Source organism: Camponotus vicinus, unplaced genomic scaffold (assembly GCF_025532165.1).
Source record: "Camponotus vicinus isolate PSW18456_S1 unplaced genomic scaffold, iyCamVici1.0 SCAF_13, whole genome shotgun sequence".
In the NCBI taxonomy this organism is placed as follows: Eukaryota; Metazoa; Arthropoda; class Insecta; order Hymenoptera; family Formicidae; genus Camponotus; species Camponotus vicinus.
Genome location: NW_028141949.1, coordinates 13,951,517 through 13,971,275, shown reverse-complemented (window position 1 = coordinate 13,971,275; position 19,759 = coordinate 13,951,517). Strand labels below are relative to the sequence as shown.

At 27.8% G+C, this 19,759-nt stretch overlaps 1 protein-coding gene across 12 annotated transcripts in view; it reads left to right on the top strand.

The window, feature by feature from the left end:
* Positions 1-19,759, top strand: part of Camkii (Calcium/calmodulin-dependent protein kinase II) — a 107,209-nt gene that overhangs the window by 12,868 nt on the left and 74,582 nt on the right. For 11 of the 12 annotated variants that reach the window (XM_083086591.1, XM_083086586.1, XM_083086585.1 and 8 more), the window contains exons 2-6: positions 2,127-2,221; positions 14,188-14,247; positions 17,525-17,579; positions 18,102-18,240; positions 18,687-18,789. In XM_083086591.1, the coding sequence (XP_082942717.1) occupies positions 2,127-2,221; positions 14,188-14,247; positions 17,525-17,579; positions 18,102-18,240; positions 18,687-18,789 (452 nt within the window). Of the gene's footprint in view, positions 1-2,126; positions 2,222-13,587; positions 13,776-14,187; positions 14,248-17,524; positions 17,580-18,101; positions 18,241-18,686; positions 18,790-19,759 lie in introns of all 12 variants that reach the window. The other variant, XM_083086597.1, reaches the window with a different exon arrangement.

The following is a 19,759-nucleotide window of genomic DNA, read 5'->3' as shown; positions in this document are numbered from 1 at the left end:
AAACATGAGAATCCAGCACAACTCGTATGTAATCATTATCATTTGTAAAGCGCTCTTTCTAACGTCATCCTTTCGACCTAATAACGTAATAGTGAATTGCCTCTTCTCGTTGCACGTTAATATTCGTGCGAATCAATCCTTTTCAATTAATTTCTCATTAAAAATCGCAACGGTAGGAAAAAAGAAATTTACTATTCAATTTAATTTTGCTTGTACATAAGAGATAATACGACTATTAGCGAATACCTTGTATACAGGATGTTTGATAAAAATTGAATCAGCGTCCGTGAGTAACTTCTTAAAGAAAAAATTTTGGCAAAATTTGAACATCTTTGAATGTGAAGCCAGCTCCCCAAACTTTTTTCCTTAATATCTTTTTTTCTACTTATGTGCAAACAAGTACTCCAATTTGTCTGTAAATGTGCAATCAAAAATAATGAAATGTACATACATATTATAATATTATGTAATTAACATTCATTAACATTAAAAATGATATTAAATATATTTGTATATGTATTTTGTTAAAATAAATTTTATAGATATTTATTCTTTTTTCCGATTCAGTCGGAGAAAATATAACAGCAGGCAAAGAAATAGAAAAGATAAGTAAAAATACAGGAGTAGACAAAAAAAATGAAGAGAAAATGAGTGTCAGAACTACAGAAGCAGACAAAAAAATAAAGAAGATGAGTAAAAATACAGTATCTGGCAAAGAACCGTTTATTAAGCTGGTACAGTCATTCGGGTCGATTTTTTTAAGGCAAACGTAAAGCAATAAACTCACTATTTTCTCCAAATAGGCTAGAGCAACAAATTAGCAACAAAAGAGTACTAAATTTATATATAACTTTTATTCGATTGTGCTGAAGTAGTTGTGCCAGTTTAATAGACGTCAACAACGAGTGTCATACGGCAATGAAAAGATAAGAGTCGGAGAATGCACGACCAAACTTTTCGTTGTTTTGTGACACTCGCCGCTAATGTATCTGGAGCACACAGTTTCGATGTACGAAACGTGTGCTCATTCGCCAACCAACTTTAATTAATATTTTAATAATTATTACACAAATTGCAAAATGCAAAGATTTTTTTTCATTCAGTTTACTGTGCTCTATCTCCTTACGAGTGCTCCTTACGAGTCTAATCTTTATCAAACACCCTGTATATATATGTATATAATTGCTTAAGTAACACAGATGTATTATAAATTATTAATTGTAAGAATTTTGATATTAAATCATGGCATATAATAGAATTACATTTTATAATGTGTTTATAATTTTTATTCTCAATTAGTGCAATTTTCTTTTATAGCACAAATAATTTTAAGTAATAAAGTATTAAAACAGCATCTTTTTAAGGAAATATTTTTGTACATAAAATGTATATTAAAATAATATTTTTTTATAATTTATTTTTTATATAATTTATTTATTTATTTTGTTATAATTTTTTTATATAGTTGTATTGTTTGGAATAGCACTTTTTTAACTTTTTTTAATAAGATATTCTGGATTGCGAACGTCGCTTCACGATAGAGCCAATTTAAATTTCTTAACAAATGCTCGCTTAATAAGCAATTTGTAGTCATTGATCTGCAGCTTTGATCGACGGGGCTGTATAATACTCTTGATGGAACCTTAACAGGCCGAAGTTTCCCCGACGCTGTACATGCGGTTTTCCATATAGAGTGTGTCACATGAGGAATAGAGAGAAGACAACAATCGAAAAAAATTTGGTTTCCGAATAATTGGAGACGGACATGAATTCTATGATTATGAATTCTAAGAAAAAAATCTTATATTTTCAGATTGTAAATTAATTATTGCTTTCGCTCAGTTAATTTTTCTCAGTTAATTTTTTTATTCTGACATTAAAATCTTCCCTATTATCATCGTTTATCACTTCATCGCCTCCATCCAGCCATTTGCTTATTTCTTTTGATTTTTTAAATCTTCTTTTATGTACAATCCTTCCTTTTACGTACAAACGATTCTTCACTTTCTTCTCTTATTCTTAACTTCAATATTTGAATCGCTGTGTATATTGTCTCTCATTCTTCGAAATAATAATTAACAATACTGCAACACAATAATGAATGTTTATCTTTACGACTGTTTCAGAGGAGCCTTTTCCGTGGTTCGACGATGCGTGCAAAAGAGCACCGGTCAAGAATTTGCTGCAAAAATCATAAACACTAAAAAGCTCTCGAACAGAGGTAAGTGATAATCAAATGCCAAAAAATGTCAATTAAATTGGATGTCATCTTAAATTGGATCAAATATCCGCAGTTACAATTTATCATATTATTATTAATAAGAATTGTTTAGACAATAAGTTATATAAATTATAATTTTAATCATTTTTTTCGTGTTGCTTTATTAATAATATCACTTACTAGTTTCTTTGAAATGATTTAATGTTCCATAATATAATCAGCCTAAAATTCGCAGCATTAATGCGTATCGAGTTAATATGATATAGATAGATATTTTGAAATAATATATATGTTTGTATACAGGATGTTCGGTAATGATTACCGCACTTCTCGTGCAGATAGAGCAGGTTAAACCGAGTAGGAGAGTCCTTTATTGCATTGCTATCTTCGCAATAATTAATGAGAAATTAATTAAAGAAGATCAGCCATTCCGCGCGAGTACAAATGACAACTACGTATAAGAATTGTGCGTAAGACTGGATCCTAGTAACTGAGCGACGTAATAATAAGCTATCTCTTCTCGTCGCGCACTTGTACTCGCAAGGATTGGCTAATCTTTTGTAATTAATTTTTCATTAATTATTGCTAAGATTATAAAACGGCAGAGGTTTTTCCTACTCCTTATTTAACCTGCTTTACTTGCACACGACAGGTGCGATGATTGTTATCGACATGTTATATATAATGTGCGCATAATTATGCATAATATTATGTAATATTGGTTAGATATATGGAATATTAAATCTTGAGATATGTAATTTCAGAATTTGCAGCTTGAGTGTGACACGCAAACTATTCAACAAACACAGATATAATTACTATTATATTATTATAATATAACGAACACGTAATATAATATGTACGTTACATGCAAAGTGCAATTAGTTGCAATTTTCTGCTCATTAAAAAAGTTGTAATTTTATAACATCTCAAGATAAAATCATTACCGAAATGTTATATTTCTGTTATTAAATTGTCATTTTATTTGTTATTAAATAGTTACGTAATTTTAGTAGATAAATATCTTTTAACAATGTGAATCCCAGAAATAACAAGTCTCTAAATCAATTTTAAACGAAATTTTGAGATACTCAGTAAATACTATTATATTAATGTTATATTAAAGCAATAAAATAAAATATTATAAATAATATGCATAAATATTATCGATAAATTTGGTTAATTTCCTACTAATAAATACAACATATAATATATTGTGTTATTATATCGTAGTTATATTTTCCATATAAAATTTATTCATATAAATAAAATAAATTATATGTGTATTTAATTTATAAAAAATTCAGGATTTATTTAGAAATTTCGATTTTAAAAATTTTAAATAGGTAGTAAAACTGAACTATTTCCCATTTACCTATCCAATTTCAAATAATCTGTTTATATTTCGAGTCTTTTGTTGGGATTGTATTAGAAATTATACTGACAAAAAAAGATAGAGATTTTGAATATGTTAGTACCCGTCCTTTGTACGTTTTGTATCCAATTCAAGATGAGAAATTAAATACGAGTTAGTTAAATTTGGTTTTGCCTGATAACGGCAGAGAAATACGTATAACAATATTATATTGCAATAATCCTCTCTCTGTTACTTTACTCTTGTAATGTTGCAAAATAATACGTTTGATATATTGCAGTTTTATATCTTATTGGTAACTTGCATCTTTATTTGTTATTTCCACATTTCCATTATATTACTGCAACAAGTGTTTACTGAGATACATACATTTTGTTCAATTTTGTTGGAAATTTATTTAAGGATCTATTATTTCTGGCAATAGGTTATTAAAAGATATGTAATAGTTTAAATTTCAAAAATATCAAATAATTATACACATATTTTAATACTAGAAATAAATTTTTTATCTTTCTTCCATTTATTTTCTTTAACTTTATGTTCGTTCATTTTATACTTATAATTATTAACTTAAAGATGCAAATCTTTAGACAAATAATTATTTATCCTAATGCATAAATTGTAAACATAAGTGTAAAATGTATAGATAGTGTAAATTTTTTAAACAAATTGCATGATATTTTAGTTTGCTTTCATTAATTTTACAATTAGATAAATAATCTTTCTTAATAAATAAATGCTCTATTTATTTTGTCAATATATAATTTTAATCCTTCAATGTAAACAAAGTCATTTTTTTCAAATACTTTATTAAATTTAAAATTTATTTGTTTCTCAATAAGAATTTTGCTCGATATTTACTGCATATTTGCTACTACATCTTAACAAATAATGTCGTAAGTCGATTTTTGTTGTATTTTTGCTTTCACTGTGCCCACAATTTATGCTGCTAAAAAGTAAGCGATTGCACGCAGTGAATAAGACTTTGCTGCAAAATATGATTATGATTGGGTTTGCTGTCATACTGCTGATATGCTATTGGCATTTTATTATCTGGATAGAATCATGACAAAAGAAATGTTTTGGAATTTTATATATATGCATAAAATGCCCCTTTTTAGTGACTTTCGATTCTATTAAGAAATAGATATGACATTCCTATTTTTTATTGTATATTCTCGTAAAACTGGCATTCAACCGTTTTAAAAACGATCATTACAAGTTAAAAATTCTTTTATTTATTAATCCATGAATATTTGGCAAGACCTTCCTTTCAATATGTGGAGTTTACTGATCTAATTTATATACATTTCGTGTATGTATGCATACAATATCATTAAGAGAAAAGTGCATCTCATCTTAGCCTTTCATTAACCAACCCAATTATTCGGGATTGCATAATTTCCTGCCGCGAAGCAGGCGCATTTGCTTCTGTTCCTACCTTTCTTCCATTTAATTTATAGCTATTTATTGGATAGGTGATGAGAAATTCATCATGAAATTCATCTTTAATTACGCTGCGTTAGAAATGAGGAAAATGTTTAGAACTTGTTCAAGATTTTTGGAGAAAAGATATTAATCTCTCGATAAGATAATTAACTCTTAGTATAGAAAAATCGAAAATGCAGTGGAACCTTAAAGTAACATATCGGGACTCTAGTTCGCTGCAAAAGACAAAATAGCAGAAGGATAAGAGAGAAATCTTTTCTCTATTTTATTTTACTTTTTTCTTCCACTTGATTCCTCTTCCTTGCCTATCTTGCACTTCTTTTCTTTTTTATTATCTTTTGCCCTTTCAGTTATGAACCGTTCACTTGTGTGATTCAATTCAGATTATGACCTTGCTCCAGTGACCTTTTGACCTAATGGAGGCCACAGCCTCTGTAATATGGCGTATGCGCAAATAAACCTTGTATCCAAGATAGAGCGAGAAGTATAAATAAATGAAACAAGTCAATAGTTGGGAATAGGAAAAATTCTTCGATTTTCTCATGATTGGAGCTCCTTTCACTATAATTTTTTTTTATTTTCGGTTTTGACACTGCACATTCTTGTGTGACATATAATCCTGATCGTTGTCTCTCATTGTTCGGATTTTTTTGTTTCTATTTCGTGGTCCAAATTATGCCACATGTATTCAGAGTCATTCTTCATATTTTCAAATTATTTAGGTATAATTCTGCGAATGCAAAAAAGATCATTTTTTTGTTTTTATATTTATTTATTTACGCAACGTTTTATTTTCATAATGAACAATAGATGCTTGATTTGATCAAGCATCTATTAATGCATAAATTAGTGCATAAAGCATTAATGCACAATTAAATATGAAAAAATGTCAGATAATTAAAAATGTACAACTAACAAAAATAATTAACAGCCTATATGGATAACAAATCATTTTTAATTTTTAGTTTATAATATTAATTGCTAACTTTTACAAATATCATTTGTGACAAAGCTTATTTTAAATTTTTTAAAAATATGTTATTTTATAAATATGTTATTTTATTTTAAAAATAAATTTTTTTATGAATACATTTGAAACATATGAATATTTGATACATTTTGAACATATTTTGAATTGAAACGAACAAACATATGCTTATGAAGAAAACCTTAAATAAAATAGGATACCTTTATTGTCTTTGATAAAATAATATATTGTTACTCCCCCCGATACTATTATCATGCACGACTAATCAAGGATGGCTTCGCGCTTTCTTCGTAACGGCACGGCCATATCGGGATCTTGCATTAACAAGCACGACGAACGGCAATTTTTATTACTGACGCTTCCGTGACATTCGTGCTTCATCGGATGAGAAGCGTGTAACATCGCATGAACGCTTCCCAAGGATCGACTTTGCGACGGAACAGATCAACCTTCCGACGATAAGGCGTTTATACGAGCATTCGAAGGACGCGTTCTGGTATTCATCTTTCCGATAGAATCTTTGATATATGTTTGCCGGATAAGCGAAATTGATTGCGTTCTTTTTGCCGAAATGCGATTTTTTTTCAAGATATTACATCACACAAATGTTTCATAATTCGAACATTATATATATATGTTTTTAAAATAATAAATTCTTTCACGCAACCTAAAGTGAATAAGATTTACAATACTAATTAATAATTAATTATTACATTCACAATTATAATAATATGTATATTTGGTGATAAATTGCTCACATTTTCGAATTTTTTAAATGATCAATAACGTCGCGTCAAATATAGATATAAAAAATTTACATATTATTGTATACATAACTCTTATAAAAATTATTTAAATACATATGCTTGAAGACATGTTACAAAGTGCTCTATAGTGAGATAAAAATAAGAAAATACTTTTTTCTAAACCTGTTTGCTGCATAATCTATCGGAGATAATTCGCTTGAACAGCACGAATACATATTCATGTGCGTGTACGCATATATACCTGCATATACGTGTGTGCGTATGCGTGCGTGCACGCGTGTGTGTGTGTGTATCATGCAATTTTCCTCTTATATTTTTATTCTTTTATAGATATATATTTTTGCAGATCGCGTTATAATTATAAATATTAATAAATGAATCAAGATGTTTGTAAGAACTGTGACTCAAACACGATTTATCGATTAACGGACTGCCACTATTTAGGAAATATCGGTCATAAATCATTTATACGCGAAAGTAAATTAATTTGTTCTCTTATTAATTTATTAAATTGGAATGATCTTTTATATCTATATATTATCATGAGTGAAAATTAATGATGTTATCGATAAATGCAGTTGCAGAAATACACCTTTATTAAAATGCATAAGATAATTCGTTGTTTTATTTCGTGGTTTATTTTAATCATATCATTGTTCTATTTTATATCTATATTTGCTTGCAAAGGAGAGGAAAAATTAATGTAAAATTCTTAAAATATGAGAATTATAAAAGAAATCTTGTAAAATAAATTCAGTTCGTGAACTTAATATCTTAATTTATTCTAACAATGAAGCATTCCTTAATCGAAATGTTTTACGAAAATAATAAAATTATTGTAAAAATAGTACAAAATCATATACTAAAATCTTCATCAATTGATCCTTTTTTGTTGCAAAATCATACATGTTACAAAAAGTGTCATAGAAATTTATTGAAAACTAATTTTATTAAAAATAAATTTCATACAATTTTATTTCATTCTCTAAAAAAGACATGATATTGACATTGTTGCTTCTTTTTCGCTGATGCTAATTGGTTGTCTCTTCGTGTTGTCCGTTATATTTATGCCATTAAAGGGTTTTCACGTGAGACTTAACATTTTTTTTTTTAATTAATTGTATTTTCTATTTTATTTATATCATATTTAATATTTTGAAGGATAAATCGCGTATCGCGCGCAATTATTATGTCTAGTACAGTAAATTTCGTAAAATGATAAATTTCAATAAGTAGTAAGATTCAATGAATGCGTGGAAAGCTTCACAAAAGATTATTTAATAGAATTCATTGCATTTAATACAAAATAAAATACAAAATAAAATAAAGGAAATATATATAAAAGATATAGGATATATATAATAAAGGAAATATATATAAAAGATTTCAACTGTTAAGAAATGGGCTGAGTATAAACATAATCTATAAATGATGATGAACGTTCAGGTCGCCCAAAAATCGCTGCGACTGAAAAAATTATTGAAAAAATTCATAATACCGTGTTGAATGATCGACAAGTGAAAGTGCGTAAACTTGCTGACATTGCAAACATCTGAAATGATCGTATTCATAACATCTTACATGAGCATTTGTATATGAAAAAGCTTTCAGCACGATGAGTTTGCTAACAGTCAATCAAAACTGCATTCGAATAAACGTTTCTAAGAAGTGTTTGAATAATTTAAACGCAATCCAACCAATTTGGGGAGCGTTTGGCTCACTGTTGATTAAATATGGATTTACTGTTATGCAACAGAAACAAAATAATCAAAATAATGGATAGAAACGGATGGAAATGCTCCAAAAAATTAAAAACAGTTTCATCAACCGAAGAGACGACTGTTTTCTGAAATTTTCATGGTATTATGCTCATCAATTATCTAAAAAAAAAAGAAAAACCATTAACGGAGGGTATTATGCAGAATTATTGGATCAATTGGACGATGCTATTAAGATCAAACGTTCTCATTTGGCATAGAAAAAAATGCTTTTCTATTAGGACAATGCACCCGCTGACATTTCTTCAATTGCAATCGCAAAATTGCATGTGAAGAATTGTGCTTTAAATTGATTCCGCACATATCATATTCAGATTTAGCTACCAATGATTTTTTCTGTTTCCAAACATGAAGAAACGCCTCGCTGAAAAAAGATTTGACTCAAATACTGAAATAATCAATGGAACTAATGTTTATTTTGAAAGTTTAGAGAAATCATCATATTATACAGATGGTATAAAAAATCTAGAAAATTATTTTAATAAGTATATTGAGCTGGACATTATGTTAAAAAAAAATTGCCAATCATGTGTATGTGTTTCTTTATCAGGCCGATAATTTTTCGAATTATTCTTATATACACTTGCTTCGTATTTTGATTAATCAGTTGTTAATAAATTTCACATGTTGTAACATGAAAATAGGTTATATTTTAATAAAAGAGAGAGAGAGAGAGAGAGAGAGAGAGAGAGAGGACATCTTAATGTTGCTGTAATCTTACAGCAATAGTGTATCAATGTTTTACTATAGATTTGCAATATTGCAATTTTTTAATGAAATTATTTTCATTTGCGGATTTTATTTCCAAAAATTCTACTTACAATTATTATATTTTAATTTACCAATACTTCCAAAAGCCTACGGGCTCTCTTCATTAAAATTCATAAATTATTGTTAAAATCATAGCTTTCCTTTTACACCATCTTCCTTTTTAATTAATAATTTTTCTTCATATAATCATCGACAAAAGTATGAACAGTACTTACCTATATTCTCAAGTTTCAATAGTTTCTAACTTATTGCAAAATTATCCACTATTTGCACATTGATAACCATTTGAAATTAATTTTCTTGGATGTCATTTTTTTATTTACCAATGTTCCAACTTATATTTACCAGTGATCCAACTTATATATATAACTATCAAAGTTATAAAAAATAAATTTTTGATTCCTCAAAATACATTAAAATTTCATACGATGAATTTATAATACCTTTAAAATTAGTTTTAAATTGAACTTTCCAATTTTTAATTAAAAAATTTATAAACAAACCTTCGACGCTGTCATTGGGTTCACCCCTCTCTTTTATTGCTGATGTCGTTCTGCAAGACTTACGCTCTAAAGCAATTAAAAGGCTGCCTTTTTCACCCTTTCACGTCAGATATTATATGGCCTTAGTAGCTTCTCCTTCTATATACTCTCTTTAGTCTTGAATATTTTTAATTCTTTCCTAGAGGTTAATTCACGGTGGAGATAAGCTCTGACAAACATCTAAAGTTTTTAGATCTTATTATTATACTATGAGATGGATATTTAAAATTTGATTGGTATCATAAATCAACTTTGGTAAAAATGCATAAAAGATTACACCGATTTTATCGCCGCTTGAATATGTCATGAAAGAGGTTGTCCTGAATAATTCCCCGCAGAAAATAAATGGAGGACGGCATTAATTTAGAAGATTAACAAGTTAAAGTTTGACAATTTTTACGCTTTCCTTAGGCATTATAAACTGATATTAAGAACATTGCATATATATGAGGTTCAAACCATATTAATCTGATACCTTTTATGATATTTTATAATTGTGATATTTTAAAATTCTATAATCTTTTATGCACTTGTTTCCTCAACTTTTTCCGACAGATATTTGATTTTTTTTCCAACAATATTCCACTTGTCAAAACAGATGTATCATTATAGGTTTAGTTTATGGGAAGAGGAATCTTTCTCTTGTTTTACTTAAAATACTATCAAAATAGTCTTGAGTTCATTATTGATATTTTATTAAAAAATGGATATCTTAATTTAATATTTGAAATAATTAATAAAAGGTTAAAATTTCTTTTTCATTATAAAGAAAATAAGAACGCTTATTCAAAACTTTTAAGATTTCCGATTCTTCGAATTTCAAGATATATGTGTGTGTTTTTTTTAATTTCTTATATTAAATCTATTTCCGAGAAATTTAATCTAATCAAGAATACTGATTGTTTTGTCCATATCGGTCTTAACAAACTAAAATTTATAAAAATACATAAAGTAATCCTTTATCTTTTCAAAATAAATAGTGATTTATAAAATCAATTGCCGCAACTGCTTAAGCCTAACGCTTCTTGTCGATCAAATTTTTAAAAACTCGCATCTCACAATCAAACCACAGGAATCACATCATAAAAAATAATAAAGGAAAGGAGATAAGATGATAGAAAGTAGATAAAAGGCTTGCTATGTTCATTTAAATAATAACAAATAACGAGTTCATGATTACTTATTAGAGGTTTTTGATAATAATAAATAATTTCTTATAGTTTGATTTTAATTTGTAAATGAAAATAGATAATGTAATGAAGTATATGCTCTGTAGATATATATGTATTTAGATATAATTAAATAAAAAATGTGCTATAGATACATACATATTATAAGTGTACATTAATTTTTTTATGTTTATTTATAAGAAATTATATAATTATATTGTAGTAAATACTTTCATTATCTTTATGAAATCATGGCATGTAACTGGAAACATATAATAACATATTAATATTTCTCAGTTTTTATATTATAACATTTTATGAGATGGATAAATAAATAAATAAATAAATATATATATATATGATAATGTGGTATAAGATGACGAATTGGCAACATGACATGCAAATTATGGATTATTGCATTGATCCACATTGTTAATGTAATTGGTTATGATTAATTAGTGCTACTATGTATTGATTTTATAAGTCAATTATATGTATAATCATATATTAAGCTATATGCAATTTACTGATTTTTTATTTTTGAAATCAAGTAGTTGAATTACACAATCTGTCGGAAAAGTTTTCGGAATAATTTTTTATGCATATCGACAGTGATTATTATATGGATAACATTGATACTATTTACTATAAACTATTAAATTGATAGAAATTTTTCTGTTTTACTTCTCTCTCAGTCTTGTCTTATAAACGATTGTTTATAACGCATTATTTTTTTTATAATGAAGCAATTGGTATAATTAGGATTTAAGTAAAACTGCAAAAGAGAAAATAATATTTGAAATGATGAAAACAATGTATGTTATATCAAATAATTGTTTACGAGTGATTTAAACATCTCAGTGAGAATTGAGAATCATTAGAGAATGATCCGAGGAATGGATGCCCATTAACATTGAAATCAAAAGATACTATATCTACGTATTATTTGTTTTCTTGCTACAATAGATCGACGATTAATGTGTCAAATGATAGCAGATGAATTGAATATGACGAAACCAAGTGTATATTAAATTCTGATTTAAACATTAACTAAAATAAAACTATGTACGCGCTTTGTTCTACATTTTTTAACATCAGAACAAAAAGAACAATGAATTAAAGTCTCACAAGATTACCTTCCGTACTCGTCAGATTTTATACCTACAGATTTTTCCTTTTCTTCGAAGTAAAAATGCTAATAAAAGAGATCTTTCAACTCTAGAAAATATCCAAGAAGTAATGATATAATATCTAAATATACTATTCCATAAAAAGACTTTTCTAGAACCCTTCAATCTTCTGGAACAGTCAGAACAGAATCCAATAATCAATGCAAACCGAATTATATAAATAATTTAAAAAATAAAAAATATTTACTTTTACAGAGTCCTCAAATAACTTTCGGTTGACCGTTGCTCGTCGTTTATTAAAAAATTATAAGTTCAAAAAAATTTTTTCACGAATTATACATAATTTGCGGACACCATGTACAATAAAATAGACCTTCTATCACACTGAAAGCACAGAACGGTGTGGGTTAAACCTCGTTTCGGTTGGAAAGTTGCAAATCCATGTGGAACCGTACAATAATAGACCTCGTTTCGCACTGGCTGCAGGGATGATGTGGAATGGACCTCGCTTTGAGTGGAAAGTTGCAAACCTATATGTAATCGTACGATAGTAAACCTTGTTTCGCATTGAAAGCACCGGGAAATACGAGATGGACCTCGTTTCGCATGGAAAGTTGAAAATATAATAAATCGATGAATGTGGTTTTACATGGATTTTCATGCATGAACTTTCGCATAAAATAAGAACCATCCCGCTTCTTTCGGTGCTTTCAGTGCAAAACGAGATCCATTATCGTACGATTTCACGTGGGTTTCCAACTTATCACACAAATCAAGGTTCGCCTCACACTTCTCAGCGCTTTCAGTGTGAAACGAGGTCTATTATCGTACGGTCCCACATAGATTTTCAACCTTCCACACCAAGTGAGATACACCCCACATCTCGGAGCCTTCGATGCGAAATGCAGTCTATTACCATATGATTCCATATGGTTTTTAATTTTTCACACAAAGCGAGATCGATACTTTCCTTTTAGTATCAACAAAATATATATTTTATTTATGTTTACTTTCTTGGTTAATAACATTTTAATAAACAACAAACGCTGGAAAAAGTCAATGGCTTTTTTTAGTCTAAGTAAACCGGAAATCGTTTGAAGCTGGCTATGTAAAAGTAAATATTTGCTAAATTCGCATTTTCTATGTACCTATTGAATAGTCTGTCTACATTTTGATATTTATGACTTCCAATATTTTGGTTACATCATTTCTCATTGTTTCATTACAAACGAGTCTTACAATCAGCATCAAAATCTCATTAAACAAACATGATTTAAATTTTTGTTAATATAATTATTTGCGTTGACCCCTCTTATTGATGAGCCAGCTGGTGAGTTTGGATAATTTTCATTTACTTTTTTATCTTTTTGCCGTTTCTACCAACGTACATATTACAGGCCGAAGATGAAAAGCTTCTAAGGTCTGTCTCTGCTTCCAACATGTTCTTGGAAAAACAACGTAGCGATGAAAAACTTTGAAATCAATATTACATTGATATGACGAACCAGGAAGATTTCCTTCAATTGGACTACTTCTAATTTATTGTCTGCAACTAATCATCTACGACTGCCTATGACTTATCCAGGTTTTTGGTTTCTCGGTTTAATTTTTTATTTCCTAATTCTATCTCATACCATACTGAAGAATATAGATAAGAAGCGGAATACAGGATGTCCGTTAATAATCCCCGAATCTTTCTTACCCAGTTTAACCCGCTCTATCTGCACACGAGAGATTCGGCGATTATTACCGGATATCCTATATATTATAATTTTTTTATTAATTTTTGTCAAATTATACGCACTGATAATCGTATTTAGCTTCCTATAAGTCTTTATTAACTTAGTAAAAATATTCTGCAATATGTTTGCAATCTTTCTATACCTATAGGTATAGAAAGGAGAAGGTACTTTCTATATGTATAGATATGTTCGATTGCCTTTAAATTATTAATATACTATTTTATATGTTTAACCAAATGTTTTTTTATTGTGCAGATTTTCAAAAACTTGAGCGTGAGGCGCGAATATGTAGAAAACTGCAACATCCAAATATTGGTAAGTTAATTTACTTCTGTCAACTTTTTATATATAATATTGTGACTGTTTCAATCATAATATATTAAAGATGACAAGAAGCTGTCTCATTATCGCATTTATATGTTAATTTTATACATTTTAATGAAATAAACAAAACTATTTTGTACGACAGTTTTTTCAATTTAAATCTTTGGAGGATAGAAAACAGATTAATTAATTAATATTAATTTTATAAAAAATTTAATTCTATTTATTAATTTTATTAATTTGAAAAAAATAAAAATATTTATTGATATACATATTTAACATAACGGCTATTAATTTCTTAGTATAAACATGTGCATGTATGTGTTCATTCCGCGAGTGCACTTGTGCAGAGATACAAGAATAATTCTAACGTTAGATCTTAAAACTCTGTCTGATAATTATGTGTTATTTTTCTTTTCTCTTTTAGTTAAAAAAGTTAATAAACCAAATGAGTAAGAGTGTATATGTATGAGGAAGGTGAATGAAATTGGGAATTTTATTTACTATAGATAGGAAAAATAGGCCACTGGATTAGAAAGATAAGAAGAAACAGAAAGGTCGATATGAACATTAATTACTGAGTTAATTTATAAAAAAATTACTTAATTCTAGTGAAAAAAAGTAGCAGGAAGGTTAAGTTGACTTACTATTTGGATTGATTCCTTTAATATATTGGCGATACAGTAAGATGAGATTCTGGTCTTTGGTTTGATTCGCGAAAACACATACAAGATAAAATACTATTTTGATACTGTGAGCTTTGATACTGAATTGTACAGAGCAGGATGAAGCGCGAGAAAAAGCTACATATTGAAGATTGTACAGTAAAATGTAACAGTAAAAATGTATAATTAATTGTATCTGTAACAATTTTGCTCTAATATATCTTTGCAAATTTTTCCGTTATATCTCTTATATCCCTCTTGTATAAATTTTTAAAGGGAATATTCCAAAACTTAACATATTAGAACTGTCCAATATCTTTATTCGGCGGACTGTTCCCGATTCAGCCACTTGCGCCTCACGTATTTTTTTAGTCCGTAAATATTGTTTCTAATTCAATTATTTGTTGAGCTCAAAAGTGTACGAATGGAACACACAGATATACGTCGTTGCTGCGGATAGAGTTGTTATTCTGTCGCTTGTTGATCGAATAAACATAGACACGTCTGACCTCCTCTCTCACATACATTCCTATCCTCTTATTTTATGTATTTTAATATTTAATAGTCGTTAATTGATGAGTCTAATATTGACTTAAGATTCCCTGAATTGTGACTATGCATGTTGTTTTTCCGACGACTTTTCATACATGACTTTGATTAGTTGATGATTCACAAAGAAACTTCACAAAGTATTAATTACATAATGTTATTAAATTTTGATGAAACTTACACACTTTAACCTTTACGTAATCTTGACAGCTTCAAGACAAGGTTATATTAATATTATTATGTAATGTCATTTAAAATCTTACAACTTTTGTATTTAAAATTTTTTTTCTATTTAATCATTTTTTTCTAGTTGTATATTTTCGGAGTTCATTTATTCAGGATTAGAGTTCAGTTCAGTTAACTAGGATATTCGAAATTCAATCTTGTTTCTATATATTTTAAAAACATTAATAAAAATTTTTTATCAAGATCAATCAAAATGTTATATCTTCTCTACTCAAGTTTTTTAAATTAAAATTTTAATTTTCAATTACTTTAATTGTAGTAATTATAATTTTATTTAATTGTATTATATTATTTATAATTTTTATTATATTCTTTTATATATATTACGTCTTAAGAAATTCTTCATTAAAAAATACATTATGTTGATTTGATCATATTACAATATGTTACATCAGATCTGAAGAAATGGATCAGTGGAAGGACGTAACATATTTGTCTCGAAACAAATGCCTTATGGCGTGTGCACTGAAGTCAAACAGTACAGCTGTAGCCCAAAACAGGTCAACAACTGGAAGAATCGTTCTTTCTGTTAGTAAATGATTTTTATTTGACTCTTCCCTGCGATCATTCAACTCTCTCGCGATCGTCAGATTTCTTTTCTAATCGTTCGACTTATTTTCGAAATCCCTTCCTCTTTCAAAATTATACGATCCCTCTTCGAAATGATGTTTCTTCGACATCGAATGATCCCGCGAAGTCATGCAATGCTTTTTCAAAATGCAATCATCGTGCAATCTGTCTTCGAGATTGTGCAACTTAAGATAGTTGAGGAAAAGAAGAAGGAAGGGAGGAATCGAAGATAAACTGAAGATAATAGTGGAAGGCGACCTCGCGAAGAACAGAAGAATTACTCAGAAATAACAGAAACTTTAAAATGAAAAGTTCTCAGAGGAGATGTTCAGGAGAGGAACAAATATCGGAATGGAGGAAAAATTGTATTCTGTATTTACCATTGTTATTGTAACATTAATATTAATATTGTCATTTCATAAGAAATATTATTAATAGTAATGTTTATGATAAATAAAATTAAAATTAGCTTGCTCAATCAACGCGAGTCAATTGCTTTTTCATGCATTTATTCCGCGAATACTTAACGATTACCCGCGATTTCTGAAACCCCATTTGAAATTTTCTACTAAGAAAATAATAAAATAATAATTGAAATTTTATCTTGAGAAACAAATCTTAGATTTTCGTTAGTTAATTAATTAAATTAAAGTATGTGGTAAATTTTAACAATAAAATTACTCATATGTTATTTTCTAGACTCTACGATTCTTTTCTCAATACTATACTACAATTATAAAATCTATAAAGTTTAAGAAATAAACCGAATGAAGTTTAAAGTAAAGGTTATTTAAATTACATGCATTAAAATAAACTAAATATCAAAATTATTAATTAACATTTTAATAAATGATAAATACAAACTTATAAATATATACATCAGTATTTAATAAAAGTCATTTTTAATTTAAAAATATTTATAAATGATATTAATACTGATTTATACCTTTACTTTACATTTTTTTAATTTGATTTAAATAAATCTTATATCTTAATAACTTCTGTATGAAATCTACATTGGATATTGTTTGATTTTATTGGAGAAAAGAAAGAATTTATAAAGAACATAAATATAAAACAATTTAAAACATGAAATAGTAAACACTATTCTTTCAATGATAGTAATATGTAATACTCTATAATACATATGTAGTCCTTTTTAAAATATATCCAAATATAGAATCATTTACAATAGCTATTACAAGTAACTTTATGTCTTATCATCTTTTCTGTTACAGTGAGATTGCACGATAGTATACAAGAAGAGAATTTCCATTATCTTGTCTTTGATCTGTAAGTATGTTAAAATCGTTATTATTGTTATTAGATTTATTTTTTTATGTATGTTCCTTATGTTTTTTTCATCGAAGAAAGAAAAAAGATACATAGACATAGACAAAGAGAGAGAGAGAGAGAGAAATTCGTGAAACATTTTTCTTTATGAAATTCGTGAAACATTTTTCTTTATAACTTATATTCATATTGACAATATTTTTATATTTGCTTATAATTCAGTTGCACAATGTTTCTGTCGTATTTTGATATAAGAATTATCTTTATATGTGCCATAATCAGATGCTATATTACTATTTTTTTGCTTACATATATCATATTACGAAAGATCTTGACTTTTTTTAAATAAGAAACTCGAATATGTAAGCGGTTTTCTAGAAACAAACTTATATTACTATTTACGTAAAGTTTTATGTATTTTATTTTTATTTCCAAAGTTATAAACATTTTGCTATTTCGCAGATTTCCATGCGATTTCGCGACACGTTCGCAAAATAGACTTGAAACGTAAAACATTTGCAGAGTCACCGGCGGGGAACTATTCGAGGACATTGTCGCCCGAGAATTCTACAGCGAGGCCGATGCTTCGCACTGTATTCAACAAATCTTGGAAAGCGTTCACCACTGCCATTATCACGGAGTCGTGCACCGAGATCTAAAAGTATGTAAAGAAAAAGGATTTTTGCTGAGCACAAACTGTACGCTTGCAACGTTGAAATAAATCGAAAAAGCATATCCGCGTAATCTAATTTCCATGTAGCATTTCTATAGCACACTATAGTCTGATATTTTGTTTATTTGGTATGATTTTTATAGAGCGTTTCACGTTCAAAAAACTTAGATCATAATCTAAAACGATTCCCTATCGAACATTCTCGATCAAAATGTGTTAATGTCGCATTTTTAATTGCAAAAAAAGTTGCATAAAACATTACATTTAATTTTAGTGCCAATAAAATCACGTAGGATGCTAAAAATCTCATATTTAATTTTAATTATAATGGAGATCTTAATCTGTGTAAGAGAAGATGCAAAAAGCTCATATATATTAAGAGAGAGGAAAATTGCATTCGACAATGGCGATAAATCTATCATTTTTTATCGCAGCCCGAAAATTTACTTCTCGCGAGCAAGGCGAAAGGGGCGGCTGTGAAATTAGCAGATTTCGGTCTGGCGATTGAGGTGCAGGGTGAAGCACAAGCATGGTATGGTAAGTAGGACTCTAAGATTTTTCCAATTAATTAATCCGTCAAGATTTCAATTTTTATTGATGGTAACACTATTGCTGATAATTTTTATAAATAAAAGAGCGTGCATTATGTGTGTCCTTTGATACATGATACAAGAATCCTAATTGATGTTATGAATGTTCAATCATCCCTTTTGATGAAGCATGAAGGATGAGGGATAAGGGATTAATTATTATGGTTAATTATTTTTATCAATTGACTATTTATTTGAAACTGTAATAACTTGAAAATGATTGAACAACCCTATGTCAACTTCAAATTGTTAATGTTTCGTGTTAGAGATTTCTTAAGACACAAAAACGTCGAATATTTCAAATTCTATGCATTAATTATAATAATTACATTTTCATAGCCAAGATATTTGTATATTAAAATATCAATTTTTTTATTTTAAATATTTAAATAAGTTTTATTATTTTATATACTTAAATTTATTTGTCAGCGAATATGCTATATGCTATAAATCACATATTCTAAATTTTAAAAAAATCTCTTTTCTTTGATGCCATTATATTAATTTTTTACTCATTCTTCAAAAATAAAAATAATAATTCTGTCTTTATAATTAAAAATACATTCGTACTTAAAATGTTTAATATATTACTTTTTAACTTTATAGAATTATTTATTTTTTTAATAACAATTTATATGCAGCAGAGAATTTTATATTATTTATTAAAGAAATGCCATATAGAAATGTGGACATTATATGTTAATTAAATTGTGAAAAATTATCAATGTTATGCAGCTATAATAAAAATATGAAAAATATTACATAATAAAACTTTTAACGACTTAAATTTCCAACTGACATTTTTTTAATATCGACGAAAATAATAGAATATTATGATTTCAATTACAAACTTTTATTACTTAAAATGTTAAATAATATATGAAATAAATATTTAACAGTTTAAATAATAAAACAAA